The sequence below is a fragment of the Carettochelys insculpta genome, chromosome 1 (assembly GCF_033958435.1).
Source record: "Carettochelys insculpta isolate YL-2023 chromosome 1, ASM3395843v1, whole genome shotgun sequence".
In the NCBI taxonomy this organism is placed as follows: Eukaryota; Metazoa; Chordata; order Testudines; family Carettochelyidae; genus Carettochelys; species Carettochelys insculpta.
In genome coordinates, this window is record NC_134137.1 from 292,056,412 (window position 1) to 292,072,789 (window position 16,378).

The 16,378-nt window shown below is 44.9% G+C and overlaps 2 protein-coding genes across 2 annotated transcripts in view; one reads left to right on the top strand and one right to left on the bottom strand.

Annotated features, from left to right (window-relative positions):
* Positions 1-4,334, top strand: part of CCDC38 (coiled-coil domain containing 38) — a 41,846-nt gene extending 37,512 nt beyond the window's left edge. The window contains exon 15 of the mRNA XM_074983981.1: positions 3,716-4,334. Coding sequence (XP_074840082.1) covers positions 3,716-3,826 — 111 coding nt within the window. The 3' untranslated portion in view covers positions 3,827-4,334. The remainder of the gene's footprint in view (positions 1-3,715) is intronic.
* A 133-nt stretch (positions 4,335-4,467) lies between these two features.
* Positions 4,468-6,802, bottom strand: SNRPF (small nuclear ribonucleoprotein polypeptide F). Its single transcript, XM_074983982.1, has 4 exons — positions 6,675-6,802; positions 6,434-6,559; positions 5,664-5,728; positions 4,468-4,574 (listed from the first exon to the last, which is right to left on the bottom strand). Exons 1-4 carry the CDS (start codon positions 6,675-6,677, stop codon positions 4,508-4,510), a joined length of 261 nt encoding a protein of 86 aa, XP_074840083.1. The 5' UTR covers positions 6,678-6,802; the 3' UTR covers positions 4,468-4,507.
* Positions 6,803-16,378: the final 9,576 nt, after the last annotated feature.

The window sequence follows — 16,378 nt, forward strand, 5'->3', positions numbered from 1 at the left end:
TAACTGAAAATATCTAGCCCTTATTTTGAATAGCAACTAATTGATTATTTCAGTAAAATAGTACTTGAAGGTGGGTAAGGGGAATGTAAAATATTTAATGTAAGATAATAGAGTTCAAGGTCCTTTTATTCAATTAGGTGGTCACAGCATTAGTAAAGTGAACTTTTCTAGTCCTGCACTCTATAATCTGGCAACATCGGTGGTTCAGCATGATGTATGTTAGCTGAATATCCATTTATCATGAGTGTGGCCAAGTTTCCTGTGGTCCCATAAAATTTACAGCCACCAGTCCTGGCTCAGCGTTCTATGCTGTTACTTAGCTGTAATTTACCCCTAAATGTCTTCTAAGAGCCCAATAAGCAGTGGAAATGTTGGCACCACTGCTAGACAATATTGACCTCCTATGATTTGGCAAATTCTCTGATTCACCACCAGGTAGGTCCCAAGGCTGCCAGACTAGAAAGGTTCAACCTGTAGCCAGCAATCAGCAGAGAATTCAAAAGGCTGATCCTTGAACTGTTTGCATGGCTTCAACGCAACTGTACTGTAAAATTTACAGTATTATCTAGCTAGTATTTTCTGTATGTTAGGATGAACTCTGCATTCTGCTGACATCAGTACTCAAACTGAGTAGCTCTGTAAATGTATAATGAGTTGTGCAGCTGCTCAATTATAATATACTATTTGCTATAATCCAGTATAAAAATCAGAAAACTGAGTGAACATTACCACCTCAACCACATTTCTTCTCTCCTGTATATCTTAATTATATAACAAAACAAATGCACTAATATTACACATCTAAGTAACTGATTTTCAAGTTATTTTGTATCATACTGCCAAGGTTGTGATAAAGTGATCTTTTGTTTATGTAAAAATGTGTGTAATTTCCTGACTGTGACCAATTGAGATTAAGTCAGGCAATTTGAAGCACTTTTTTTTTTTAAATTCAGCAAGTTTAATATCTGAGAGTGCTTTTACAGGCCAGTTTTTCTATTTTGAAAAATAAGTTTCACAGGTGCAAACGAAGGCCATTTAAAAGCTTGTGTAAACAGATAATACCTACAAGTAAAATTATGTGTATATATTTGCAAGCTGAAGTCTTGACTGACTATAACAGAAGCCAGGCAAGTTATTAGAGTAAACTAAAGAACAGATGATTTCTTATGTTTCAGTGAATTGGTTTAGGTGACATAACAAAAGCAATTAAAACTTTCAGAGAGACAGTATTGTTAAAGCTGAGTATAGTTTTTTGCAAAATGTAAATTAATACAATCAGTAGATACCATTTGCTCTGTTCAGAACCTTTATTATTGGTAACAGCAGTATTGTCAGGTCTGCTGATAAATTAGGATTAGGAGATGCTTCTACAAGAGTGGGCAAGGGATCCTTTCTGGTGCCTGAAGCTGGGAGCCATTATAGGAAATTACTTATTAAGGCACTTGTAAACGGTTTAATAAAAGGCAGTATGCTTCCACAAATTGATGTATTACCATGGAAACTAGTATCAGAGAGGTAGCCATGTTAGTCTGTATCTTCAAGAACAACAAGAAGTCCTGTGGCACTTTACAGACTAACATATTTTGGAGCGTAAGCTTTCATGGGCAAAGACCCTTCCCCCACAACCCCCATACATCTGAGAAGCAGGTCATTGCCCACGAAAGCTTATGCTCCAAAATATGTTAGTCTGTAAAGTGCCACAGCACTTCTTGTTGTTACCATGGAAACTATGCAAGCAACTGCTGTTTATAGCCTGTTATGTGCTCCAGTTTCTGGAAGTTTGTGCACCCTCACACCCTTCTCCTCTACTAGTTCATACTTCACACTGCCTCCAGCTCCTTAGATCCAGTTTGTAACATCACTTTTCTAAACCAAATCCATAGGGTTTAAAACTCTTTAGATCAGTGGCTTGAAACCTTGTTCAGGAGTTTGATGTGTCTTGAGTATCCCCAGGTGTCAGTCTTCTTAAAAACTACTTAAAAATCAGACCTAAACATACAAAAGTACCAGATCATATTATTACCGAAAAATTGTTTACTCTCTAATTTGGTATATAATTACTTTTATTTCAATGTATAGCAGAGGTTTTCAATCTTTTCAGACTACTGTACTCCTTTCAGGAATCTGATTTGTCTTGGGAACTCCTAGTTTCACCTCACTTAAAATTACTTGCTCACAAAAATCAGACCTAAAAATATGAAAGTATCACATTACTGAAAAAATGCTGACTCATTTTTACTCTAAAATTGTAACTTAAATAATTGAGAATATAAATATTGTATTTACATTTCACTTGTGAACTTCGTCTGAAGCCTGAGGCCCACAGTGTGGGGCTGAAGCATGTCACTTAGCTTTGCAGGGTCTCCTATGACATGGAACCCCTCGTAATTGCCCTACTTGACACACCTTAATGCCACCCCAGAACTTGACCCTCCTGCCAGCCCCTGCCAATTTATCCTTTCACCCCTACAATTAAGAAACACTGAACTAGATGAGTTGATGTGCCTCCTGGCAGACCTCTGCGCACCCCATGATAGCTTCAGAAGGGTCATTGTCTTCTGCTGGTGACAGCAGCAAAGCAGCTGTGAACTTCATCTAAGAAGTGGAGGCAAAGTTGAGGACATCTTTTTAAATTTTAAAATCTAACTATACACGTAGGGAACAATCTGGATGTTATAAACCAAATTAAAAGCTATGTGTTGGCAGACCTAGGCATACCAGGAAACCATAGGACAGATCCTGTGTTTTAATGTGGATAAGTGTAATGTAATGCACATTGGAAAAAATATCCCCAACTATACTTACAATAAGATGGAGAGGATGAATGAGAAGTTATTTACTTGTGTCTGTAATACAAGAACTAGAGGACACCAAATGAAATTACACATCTCCTAGAACTGGAAGGGACCTTGGGAGGTCATCTAGTCCAGTCCCCTGCCCTCTTGGCAGGACCACGCACCACCCCTGACATCTATTTGTCCCAATCCCTAAATGGCCTCCTCAAGGATTGAACTCACAACCCTGTGTTTACCAGGCCAATGTGCAAACCAATAAAAGAAAGCAGTTCTTCACTCAGTGCACAGTTAACCTGTGGAACTCCTTGCCAGAGGAGACTGAAGGCTAGGACTATAACAGAACTTGAAGAGCTAGATAAATTCATAGAAGTTAGGTCCATAAAGGCTATTAGCCAAGGGTAGAAATGGTGTCCCTGGCTTCTGATTGTCAGAGGCTGGAGATTGATGGCAGAAGACAAATGGCTTGATCATTGTCTTCGGTCCACCTCCTCTGGGGCACCAGGCACTGGCCACTGTCAGCAGACAGACTACTGGGGTGGATGGACCTTTGGTCTGACCCAGTATGGCCATTCTTATCCTTACCTATGGTATGTTATCATAGCTCTATTGACATAACATTTACAGCTGCTGAGGATCATCTCCTTTCTGTCACCATCCAGACACAAACCCTTTTTTCTCTGTAGGCGGTACAGCAGCAATACTAATACTTATTTAAAGCAAAACAAAACGAAAAACATCACCACACACAACCTGGAACTATCTTGAAATAATGCTATTCCACACCCATTGCCAACATGGAGCTGTGGAATTATTTCACAATGCAGCCCTACATAGTCTACTAATAAAATTTATGATAAAACTGAGTCTGCATAGACATATACCTTTCAATATTTAACATCTCCCTTCTTCCAACATTTCAGATGGGAAGAAAACTGGTATTTCGCTCACAGCCTCCAGAAATTAGACAGAAGAAGACATGCCTGAAGGAGATCAACACAAAAACCCAAGATGATTTGTTATTTTTCACTTGAGTTTAAAGGGGATAATACCTCCTCACGGGTGGTGATACCATGTTTTAGCTATATCTTCAACACAGTTAATTTAGTGCAAAAGATTACCATTCTGTACCGCAGTTTAACAACTCAGTAACAAAAAGGAGTTTGTTCTAGTTTCCACTAAAATGCCAGGATCCTTAGTTTAAGTAGTATACCTAATTTGTATATTGTGTGAAAAAACCAAGAATGTCTTCACGGCTTGTTCTGTAACACCTCTCAAAAGAATGCCATTCTTACAATTCTTCAGTATACTCCCATGTAGTCAGCTTAGAAAGATAGCTGTTTCCGGAAGTAAAAAAATCCTGATTAACTTTTGAGCTGCTTGATAACTACAGCACAATTACAGAAACTTTTGCTATATAAAGTGATGTGCCACAATCCTACTGACACACACAACTATGTAATTTACTATAGGAAACCACTTAGATGCAAGAGATCACCTGTAAGATTAAAGTAGTCCACATTTTAAAATATTTTATCCTTTCCTCTCTAACCTACCAACAATTTTTTAAAAGTTGGACGTTAGATTGGTTTATGTGTCCGTCCGTACAAGAATATACTAAACAACACACTTTATAGAAAGGTGTGTAGTAAAACTTAAAATGCCTTTACAATAGTTGTGAAAAACTGATCTTTATTTTCCAGAAATATACAAACTTATTCTCTCATTTCCCCATCTTCTTCTTCTTCTTCTACTCCTCTGATGTACAGGACATTATTACATCTGTAAATAAAATCACAATTTTTCTTAATTTTCAACATGCTTTTGTTCTGACTTTCCCCACATGAGCAATAGCTTTAAACTGAGTTGTGTGTTTTCCAGATTGAACTTGGACTAGCTACCTTAAAGAAAAAAAATTCTGTGCAAACATGAAGTGCATCAGGCCAACCATTTAACACATGGTGGTGATCCCACATTCCAAAGGCTTTCTAGATGGTTCATTTTGTAGTTCTCCATTGTAACAGAAAATACATTATTAAAAGAATGTCAGATTCATTGTACACTACACCAATCTGTTTAGGCCCATATCCTATAAACATATGCTCATGCTTAACTTCAAGCACATGAGAGTTTGCAAGAGCTGGGCCTAAATATATCTGTGTAGACATGCACAATAATTTATTAAGTATCAGAGGGGTAGCTGTGTTAGTCTGGATCTGTAGCAGCAATGAAGGGTCCTGTGGCACCTTATAGACTTAACAGAAAAGTTTAGAGCATGAGCTTTCGTGCATCTGAAGAAGTGAGTTAACTCACGAAAGCTCATGCTCTAAACTTTTCTGTTAGTCTATAAGGTGCCACAGGACCCTTCATTGCTGCTAATAATTTATTAGTATTCTTTTGAAAATTCCTTCTACCCCTGCACCAACACATACACATTCACTCACGAGAGTCTCTGCCAATGCCTATACCTCTCCCTATTTTACAGGCCCTTCATTTCTGAGAAACTATTCAGTGCCTGTTTAACTTCTTCACATTAGCAACAAGATTTTCCTTGGATATTGACAAGAAATTCATCTAAACATCAAATAAGAACCCAGATAACCAAAGACAGACATTACAAAAAGAGAATTATGAAATACTTGGGTATTTTAGTGTTCCTTCCCCCACCCCTGATAATATAGTTTAGTGCGATCCTTTAATAAAATGTCTTCAGTAACTGTTTAGTATAGAAATAGATACTACAACTAATGTCCTTAACACTGCATGGTTTCAAATTATTTTACGCTGAATAGTAGAAGTTAAACAGTTACAGTCATCTATAAATGTAGTATGTCTTCTATGTAAGTTGGGAAATACTGCTATTCAAGTTACCTTATCAAAACTTCACCAAGGTGTCCAGACAATGCACCGTCTATGTATTCTTCTGTGTTTGCAAGCTTTAAGAAAAAGAAACTATTAGTACAACTACTAGAAGAAAATTCTCAGCAAGCAATCCATAAACTATCGTCAGGCTACAAACATTCTACAAGAGTTAATAGCCCTTTTGGAAATTGGGTCTAATAGTAACTTGTGCCTCATTAGAATATAGTAAACCCTCACGATACACGCATTTGATATGCACGTATTTCACATAAGCGGGAGTGGAGGGGAACCCGGAAGCTCCAGCCACAGGCAGCTGTTGCTGCATAAGCAAGGAGGGAGAAGATCCCCTTATCAAGGGGAACAGAGCCATCAGCTCTGCCCCTCTGTGCTGTCGCGTGTGTGGGAGGGTCAGGTGGATTCCACTGTTAAAAGGCTGCTGGCTGGCTGGCTGGCTAAACAAAGCTCCCTCAGCTTGGTTCTAGGCAAGTCATTCACCCACCCTCTCTACGGCCGCACCCTACTTATGAGCTCCTCTGAATAATCCTGACCCCCACCCAAACAGCCTGTGGGACTCCACAGCCCCTCTGAACCCAGACACCGCCTCCCCCGGCTCCCTCTGAACCCCGCTCCATCCTCCACTCCCATTCGCGGCAACAAGGGACGGTCCGGGAGAATTGGCAGCCCTCCAACCCGGCCAGACCCCACCCCCCTCACTGAACGCCCGCCGAGCCCAGGCTGAGCGGGTCTCTTGGGGCCAGCGCGGGGCGGTTGCCACTGACCTGCATGTTCATGTAGCCATCGACAGACACTAGGTAGCCCTTGTACTCCATCCCCCACTTCAGCTTCACCATCACCGGCTTCCCCGTCAGCCCGTTCAGGAAAGGCTTCGGGTTCAGGGGCAAGCTCTGCAAGTCACCACAGCAACGGGGTCAGGCGCGCGGCGCGGTCCCCCGTCGCCCCCACAGCCCTGCCCCCGGCCGCCCCGTCGACAACCCCCCTTGAGGCGCGCCTCCCACTCACCATGGTAACGCGGCCTAGCACAAGGCAGCGGTAAAAACAAAAATTACTCGCCGGGCCGCACGTGCGGCTGCCGGAGTCTAACAGAAAGACAGGAAGTGACGTCCGCTCATTCACTTCCGGGAGCGCTCCCTGACCTCTCGCTTTTTCTCCGCCCACGAAAGCCCGATTCCCGTTGGACAAAGTCGCGAGCGCGCGAACGCAAAAGCCGAGCGCTGAGTGGCCAGACCGGGTGAAGGGGCGTGGATTTTCCGTGCCGTAGTTCTCTGTGTGTGCGGGCTGGAGTTTGACGTACGGTTTTTTAGAGACTTTATGGTGGGGGAGGAGAGGAGGGAGACAGACTAACCCTAAGGGCCTATAGAGGAGCCCAGCATGTGAACCCTATGGCAGCGCTAGGCCTTTCCCTCTGACGTACTTGCTGCAGTCTGGGGACACTCCCTGTAATGCATTCACCAGACTGCATCCAGGGACTTGCTGCTAGGGGTGGAGGGAGGAGGCCAAAGCCAGGCCAGCTAGGCTGGGCTGGGGTAGAGGGCAGAGTATTGAACCAGGCTCCCAAAGTTCTCCCCGTGCAAAGGTGCCGAGCTTGTTTCCTGGTCCTGACCCTTTGATTGGCAGAGTTTTAGGGTGGGAGGTTGCCTGGGGACTCCCAAGTCCCACACCCAGTGTCATCCTGACCTGACCCAGGGCAAAGAGCTGCTCTCTGCAATGCTGTGTGTTTGGTTATTTATTCATAGACTTTTTCATGCTTCATTATTCCCCCAATTTCCCCATAGCCAGAGCAGCTCAGTGTCTCACAAACTTTAAGGAAGTTATTTTGTTCTCTTTGTTTTTTAAAACTACTGAACTGTGTTCCCTAAAAATATTACCAAATACATGCTAATTCATTCCTGAGCTGAGAGCGAACCTGTTCAATTTGAGAAAAAAATGTGTTTTAAAAAATGAGAGTCCATTGCAGGTTTTGGGTTAGAGCAGTCATTGCCCCCTACTTAGAACTTCATTTTTCATCTTTCTGGATGACATCAGGTTCACCAACTGAAGTTGATCCTACGTCCCCACCCCCATCCCTTCCCACTTGTTAGTCCTTCTCTCTTTATCTCTAATAACCTGAGAACTTACAGCGTTACAAATCTGCAAACAGATTCAATCTCATCCCGACAGTAAATGTGGTGAGAGTCTATTCATCTATCTGTCTATATCCACAAGGTGGCAGTGCTTATTGCATGAGGCTTGTCTGGAGGTAAATGGGGAAGCCCTGTGGTAAGAAACTCTTGCTACAGAGGCTTTTCATATAAAGACAGCAAAACAGAGTGAAATGGATTTCTGTGCAGAAGAGTAATTGATAGGGTAGGCTATTTTAATTAATGTGGACCTAGAATTATAGAATCTAAAAGTAGGGAGAAAAGCCACTTAGATAATCTATTCTATGTCCCTGCCAGTGCAGGATTGGAATCTACATTATAGTTTTAAATCTCAAGCAGTAGAACTACTATTTCTCTTGGCAATAAAATCCATAGAATGACCTTCCTGACTTGCTCACACTTAATGAATTTTAGCTGTGTTGCTGTAGTTATAACTCCTAACTCCCTTAATCCCTAATAAATATTGTTTGTAACATTTGGTAACCCACGTGTTTGCATTGCAGTCTTGTAGCAGGATTTAATCAAGCAAGTACATAGCCTGATAGATATAATATGGTCTTTTGAGACTGAGTTTACTGTACACAATAAATATGATTTTCTTCCACTCTGTATTCAATATATTCAAATCTGTGTGCAAAATGTATGCATTCAGAAAACAACTATGTTTTCAAGTAGTGCCCATTCTGCTATGTAGTATATCCCCCTCCTCCCCAAATCATTGGCAAATTCATTCTGTCTCCATACTGTTCAAAGAAATAGTATTACTCTGGTTATGTTATCACTGGGCCAAATCATGTGCCCTTCTCTTTGGCCACAGAGATCTCTACGTAGAGTGGACCAATAGCTTTTCAACTGCACAGTTGTATATGTGGGATGGGCTGTGTGAGTACTAGAGTTCTACTCCTTCAGCGCAGCTCTGCTCAGTTCCTCTGGATCACCCCGTAGGATGGTTTGGGTAGAGAGTGCTTCTTATATATTACTTCTAACAGACGGGCAACAGGAGTGTGCTGTGGCTGGTGGAATTTCACAGGACTGCAGTAATGACCAAGGAGTGGCTAACCTTTCAGTTTATGACCTGTGGGGGAATATTCTTTCCTTAGTCCCAGAGGAAATCTCCTGTGCCAAGTCCAGCTGCTGGGGTTTTGGGTGGAGGAAGATTTGTGTAATTATGGTTGTTTTGATTTATACAATACCAAAAACGTGTTTTGTTCTTTGTTTTTTTAGTGCTCAAAATATATATGATTGCCCCTTGAGCCAGGTCTGTTAAACAATAGATGTGATACCAGAGTTAGACTAATTAAATTTATGCTTTGACATTTCTGTTAACAAGGCTCAGTAGATAGCAGCTGAGAAAGCAACTCTTATTGGATTATAAATTTTATAGAAGGAAACACAGGAAGATGTGTTATACACTAAAAGCATGAACATGCAGGTTTGGTCCAACCATATAGATGAACTAGGCTGTCACCTAATGTGCCAGGGCTTAAAGGGTGCCAAACTAGATGGAAGTGAACTTTTTCTCTGTTTACAAAATACATGAAGATGCTCTCTTACAAACAAAAGTATCACATATTTTGCTTGTAAAACAGTGCATCATTGCCATGTCAGAGCTGAATTATATTATTTATTTCACATTAGCTGTGTCTACACGTGCACGCTACTTCGAAGTAGCGGCACCAACTTCGAAATAGCGCCTGTCGCGGCTACACGCGTCGGGCGCTATTTCGAAGTTAACTTCGACGTTAGGCGGCGAGACGTCGAAGTCGCTAACCTCATGAGGGGATCGGAATAGCGCCCTACTTCGACGTTCAACGTCGAAGTAGGGACCGTGAGACAATCCGTGTCCCGCAATGTCGAAATTGCTGGGTCCTCCATGGCGGCCATCAGCTGGGGGGTTGAGAGATGCTCTCTCTCCAGCCCCTGCAGGGCTCTATGGTCACCGTGGGCAGCAGCCCTTAGCCCAGGGCTTCTGGCTGCTGCTGCGGCAGCTGGGGATCCATGCTGCAGGCACAGGGTCTGCAACCAGTTGTAGGCTCTGTGTATCTTGTGTTGTTTAGTGCAACTGTGTCTGGGAGGGGCCCTTTAAGGGAGCGGCTTGCTGTTGAGTCCGCCCTGTGATCCTGTCTGCAGCTGTGCCTGGCACCCTTATTTCGATGTGTGCTACTTTGGCGTGTAGACGTTCCCTTGCAGCGCCTATTTCGATGTGCCGCGCAACGTCGAAGTTGAACATCGACGTTGCCAGCCCTGGAGGACGTGTAGACGTTACTCATCGAAATAGCCTATTTCGATGTTGCTACATCGAAATAAGCTCTTTCGATGTTGGCTTCACGTGTAGACGTAGCCATTGGGGAGCATTGTGTGTATGTAAGTAGAGTTAAAATGTACCGTGGCATAGCTTCAAAAGAGTGCTATCTGGGTTGGCTGTCTGGGGGCAGGGTCTGGCAGTTCAGTCATTCTCAATAGCCCAGTGCTGGCCAATCATACAGCTGGGTCAGAGTTGCTCACCTCCTAGTGAAGAGCCATGATCCTAAAGACACTGCACCTGTAAAGAATTGACCTAGCTTCGTTCTTGCATGCCGAGAGACCTGTTGGATTGGCCACCGTCTTAACAGAACATGAAACAGATTCAAAATTTTGTCTCAGACAACTCATTTCCCAGTTTGCAAGAACAAAACCATAGTTCTAAATGTTTACATAAATCAATGGCCAGGGCCATCCTTAGAGGGGCGCAGAGCCTGGGTCAACGTGCCCCACCCCAGGCATGGGGCTCCTCCTACAGTCCCTGCCCCTGCTCCAGTTCCACCCCACTCTGCTTCGCTCCTTTGCCCAGAGCCCCCTTGAACAATGCAAGCTGGGGAATCACGGGGGTGGGGAGGGGCTGGCACAAGGCAGCACCAAGAGCCAGTCTCTTCCCAACTCACTGCAGAGGCAGGAGTTGGAACAGCTCAGTAGCCTACGCCGCTTTGCCTTGCTACCCCCTCCCAGCCTGCTGCTGTGGTGAAGGTGAGCACAGTGGGCTGGGAGAGGGTGACAAGATGGAGCAGAGTAGGTTGTCAGGTCTCTCCAGCTCCCATCTCCACAGTGAGGAGGGGCTGACCTCTGCTGCCAGTCCATGCCAGGCCCCCTAGTTAATACCACCAACTGCCATCAGAGCACACGGCCTAGCGCAGCCATTGAAGACCATCCTATTGATGGGATGGCTCTGGCAGTGGCCTAGTACAAAAAGGTTACACCTCAGAAAAAGACTTAATTCAGTATCAAGGGGTAAAGCTTTTCGTAGCTCCCCAAAACTCAGTTCCTTTGGGAGGCAGACAGTTGCAACTTGAAATATCTCTGCTTATCGCACTGATCAGAAACACTGTGTACAACTCAAAATAGTTAAAACTTTAAAGTGTCAGCTACTGGAGGGTTTACCCTGTACAGTGTAATTGTTTTAGGATTAATGAAAAGTAGAGAAAAAAATCAATACAAAAGTTTATTTTTAGTTTTTATATTGGTCATTTAGAAAGACAGGTAAACAAAGGTAACATTTCATTCTAGGCTTCTCATTTTTCTCTATGTTGAAGGGTGGGGGGGCAGTAAGTCATAGTTTGCCTAGGGCAGCAAAAACCCTTGGGCTGGTGCTGTGAACATGACTGTGTCTTGGAAAGACTACATAGCCAAACGTTTCAGATTACCTGAAGTCACAGAATTTGCCACACAGTGCGTTGGGGCAAAAGATTTGTCAGATTAGGGTCAATTACTTAGGAATATTTTCTTTGTGGAAGCTGCTTTAGTTCTTTCCTGATATGCATGCTAAACATAAATATGAATCTATTACTACTAGTAGAATAATTAATAATTTTAGAGAGCATTTCTCATCCTCAGACTTAGGTGCCCAATACAGTGATATAGTAGGATTTCAGAGTTGTGCGCACCTTGGGAATGGAGGTTGTTCATAACTGTGAACAAAATATGGCTGTTCTTTCAAAGATTTACAACTGAACATTGACTTAACACAGCTTGGAAACTATGCAGAAGAAAAATATTGCTTTTCCTTTATTATTTTTAATAGAATACATTTAACATAGTACTGTACCAACCATATTTGCCTTTTTTACTGTCTTTGTCTCTGCTGTTGCCAGATTGCATACTGCCGCTTCCAAATGAGATGTGCGGTTGGCTGGCCTGTTTATAGCACTGATGTTCATACCTCTGAGGTTCTACTGTATTTGAGCACCCATGTCTTCATTTGGAGTTTTGGGTGAAGGAATGCAGGGCAAGGTACTTTCACATTTAATTCTCACAGGCTATGTCTATACTTGCCGCCTTCTTCCAAAGGGGCATGGTAATCAGCCTGATTGGAGAATGCTCATGAAGTGCTGCGATGAATATGCAGCACTTCATTAGACTAATTCAACCCGTGGCAACCTTTGAAGTTCTGGCATGCCGTGTAGCCGCAGGCAATTCAAAGTCCCTGTATAATTTCAAAGTGCCCTTACTCCACAACTTCAAAGTTGCTGCAGGGAGAATTAGCCTAATGAAGTGCTGCATATTCATCGCAGCACTTCATGAGTATTCTCCAATCAGGCTGATTACCATGCGCCTTTGGAAGAAGGGGGCTAGCATAGACACAGCCCCAATGCCTCTGAGAGGTAGAAACAATGAGAAGTCCGGTGGCACCTTAGACACTATAGATTTATTAGGGCATAAGCTTTTGCTGATAAAACCCATTTCATCAAGTGAGTTGGAGTGAAAATTACAGAAGCAGAGGTATATATAAGAACAACAAAAGAAGTACTTGTCATGTGGGACCAGTGTGTTAATGAGTCAGCATGGATATGTCTCATTCACAGCATTCGTTGTGGAGATGTGAAGATCGAGAGGGAGAAATGACAATCAGTTTAGGGCTGAATAAGGATCTTAAGTGGTTAACACACTACAAAGGCAATTTCCCCTCTTGATTAGACTCATTAACGCTGGTCCTACACTTGACAAGTACTTCTTTTATTGTTCTTATATAGACCCCTGCCACTGCAGTTTCCACTGTAACTCACCAGGTGAAGTGGATTTTACCCACAAAAGTGTATTTCCTAATGGATCTATTAGTCCTGGGGTACCATGGGTCACCTTATTTTTTTTCACAGATACAAACTAACTCGGCTGCCCCCTGAGGCTTTCTGAGAGGTAGGTAACTATGATTAGCTCCATTTTACCAAGGATGAACCCAAATCTGAAAAAAATTAGGTGAGTTGCGCATGGCACCAGAAGGAGGCAGTGTTGATAGGCTTCTGGTCTCACAATCAGAGTACTAAACCACACTTCAGTAGTCTGATTAACTGTACTTTGAGTCTATTGCCTTTTTGTGTGGTGCTGTTGATGGATACACTAAAGCTATGTCTACACTAGAGCGTTTTGTCAACAAAATCCCACTTTTGTCGACAAAATTCACAGAGTGGCCACACTGAAAATGCATTGTGTCAATATACTGTTGACAGAACTCGGTGCTTTTGTCAACAGCCTTCTGCCTCTCCCCCTCTGTTGACAGACAGGGCTTCCAGGTCACTAGGCAGCCCTATCTACTGTGTTTTTGGTTGGCTCTTCTGTCAAGAGAGCGGCAGGGCAGACCAGCCACGCTGTGTTGGGAGAGTGGTTCGACAGAGCTATCAGCTTTTGTGTGTGGCCGCGATCTGTTGACAGAAGTTTTGTCAGAAGTAACTTTTGTCAACAAATCACTGTAGTGTAGACGTAGCCTAGGTGATGGAAATAAATGCTTGCCTAAAAGTATAGAAATACATTGTACTATTCTGAGTTCTGGATTGCTTGGTTGATCTGGAAATTGACTTATTTTTCTCAGTGAGCAATTTGCTGTTTATTGTGTGGATAAAATCGTTCTGAGTTGGAGGCAGTTTGCTTATGTGGGCCTTGCTCAATCCCTCTGCACAGCAGTGAATTTTACCTTTTGTTCTCTGTATTTTCCCTGCTCTAGTAACAACTCGCCTTTTTCTCTGCCTTTAGGTCAGAATGTTTTAGGCAAACACTCAGCAGGAAATGATCAGGAAAGAGTTTTTGGTTTAGATTAACACAAAGTCTTGAATCTTATGTGCACGGCTATTCTATTTCTGTGCAGAGGGATGGGAAACAAACCCAACTGCCCACATATTGTTCCTAAGGAAACACATTAAGCAGCAGGACATCCGATGGCAGTGACACTTTAATTCCGAAATACGTTATACTGTGTTATCTCTGCAAGTACAAACCATGACTGACATCACTCACACACCATCACCCTGTAATCTCAGCCAGAGAGGGCTAGTTCCTGATCAGCTCTCACTGCTGTGAGAAAGCTGAGCTGTCCAGTATTATTTCCTGGATTTGTTGAGAAAGGAACTGCCAGCAACAATCCCATTCTGCCACCATAGACTCACTCCAGTGCCACCCAAGTTCCCTTTTCAACTCTTGGTCAGCAACTGAATTGTTCTGACAATCCTCCACCTTCCCTGAATGGGGCATTGGTGTAAGTAAGTCTTTTTGACTGCTTAAGAGCGGGTCACAAATTGGAAGCTGTGCCTCTGACAAGCCTCATGGGTCTCAACACCTGGGTCTTGAAAATAGTGGGCAAAGGGGCATTCCGGGAAGGAACCCAAGCAGTGCTGGTGAGGAGTGTGACTTTTTTTCTCACTATTTCTATCCCAGCAACAACCATGGGATAAAATTACAGCACCATCAGTGCCGTTTCCATTATGGCTTCTTTTGTTCACCAAACTGATGGTCTAAGCTAAAGTAGCTAACGTACTGTTTTGTTGTTATAAGTTGTGTATCCATTAGGCAAGTTTTGTGGGCACAGCTGTGCAAGCTTTAATCTAACTGGCACAGCTACAGATACTAGTAAAAACACAGCGGCATCGACCCCCATGTGGACTCACGACATGAGGACATACGCAGGGTTCCGGGCAGGCTCTGTACGAACCATGCAGGGGTCCATGCTGCTGTGTCTTCAGTGCTGTGCCTAGCTGTGGAGGTGTGACAAAGTGCTATGGGCAAGGCTGGCCATGCCCTGAGTCCTGTCAACTGTGTTCCTCTTCTTGGACTGAGCCGTCAATCAGTGTATATAATCTTCTGTGACACCGTTGGTGACAGACTAAACCAATCCTTGATTGGCAGAGCTGATTACAGATGTCACGTAGAAAGCTGCCAACTGCAGGCGTTGTATGTTCTTTTTGGATCCTGTGCTTTTGCTGTAGAGCCTGGATACGCTGACTCACAAAGCAATTAAGAACTTGTACAGTGGTTTGCTGCCAGGACAATATGTCCTGACCTAGAGTTTCCAGATCATTGGGAGATATGCCTCATGACTTCACATTGGCCTTTAAGATGTCTTCATAGCGCTTATACTGACCAGCGACAGAGTGCTTTCCATGAGCTCAACCCCCAATCCTGCAGCACCCCACCCCCCCCCCCGCCTCACACGCCGGCGGCTGTGGAGCTACCCCACCAGCACCGACTGGTGGGAGCGGCTGGTGCTTGGGGAGTGGGACGACGACCGCTGGCTCAGGAACTTCAGGATGAGCCGGCAGACATTTATGGAGCTGTGCCAGTGGCTCACCCCTGCACTCAGGCACCAGGACACCGCCATGCGGCGTGCCCTCAGTGTGGAGAAACGGGTCGGCATCGCTGTCTGGAAGCTGGCCGCTCCCGACAGCTACCGATCCGTGGGCCAGCAGTTTGGTGTCGGCAAGGCCACCATCGGGGCTGTCCTCATGGAGGTAAGAGAACCCACAGGGGGAGGGCAGGGCACGGGAGGGGGGCCCGGGCAGAGGAGGGCAGGGGAGGGGAGGGGAGGCCAGAGCAGGGGAGGGGTGGGGAGGGGAGGGCGGGGGAGGCCAGGGCGGGGGAGGGCAGAGGAGGGCCGGGCAGGGGAGGGGGGCCCGGGCAGAGGAGGGCAGGGCAGGGCAGGGCCACACACACCCTGCTCACCCCTCATTGGTGCTGTCCCATGTGCTTTCTCTGCAGGTTGTGCGTGCCATCAACGCCATGCTCCTGCACAGGCTCGTGAGGCTGGGGGACCCAGATGCCACCATCGTGGCCTTTGCCACCCTGGGCTTCCCCAACTGCTTCAGGGCTCTGGATGGGACTCACATCCCCATCCGCGCCCCGCATCACAGTGGAGGACGATACCTGAATCGCAAGGGCAACCATTCTGTCGTCCTGCAGGCCTTGGTGGACAGCCGGGGACGTTTCCAGGACATTTATGTGGGCTGGCCTGGCAGCACCCACGACGCCCAGGTTTTCCGGAACTCGGGCCTGTGCCGCCGGCTGGAGGCAGGGACCTACATCCCCCAGCGGGAGATCCCTCTGGGGGACACCACCATGCCCTTCTGCGTCATCGCAGATGCAGCATACCCCCTCCGGCCGTGGCTCATGCACCCCTACACGGGCCATCTCTCTGCTAGCCAGGAGCGCTTCAACAAGCACCTGAACCACGCGCGCCAGGTGGTGGAGCGCTCATTTGGCCGCCTGAAGGGACGCTGGAGATCCCTCCTGACCCGCCTGGATGCGGGCCCCAACAACATCCCCCTGATTGTG

Excerpts from the sequence above, each read along its gene's own strand:
- SNRPF (XM_074983982.1), bottom strand. Across the intron at positions 5,729-6,433 it reads ATGGCTACATGAACATGCAG|CTTGCAAACACAGAAGAATA; the intron begins GTCAGTGGCAAC and ends TTTTTCTTAAAG. Across the intron at positions 4,575-5,663 it reads CTTGGTGAAGTTTTGATAAG|ATGTAATAATGTCCTGTACA; the intron begins GTAACTTGAATA and ends TTTTATTTACAG.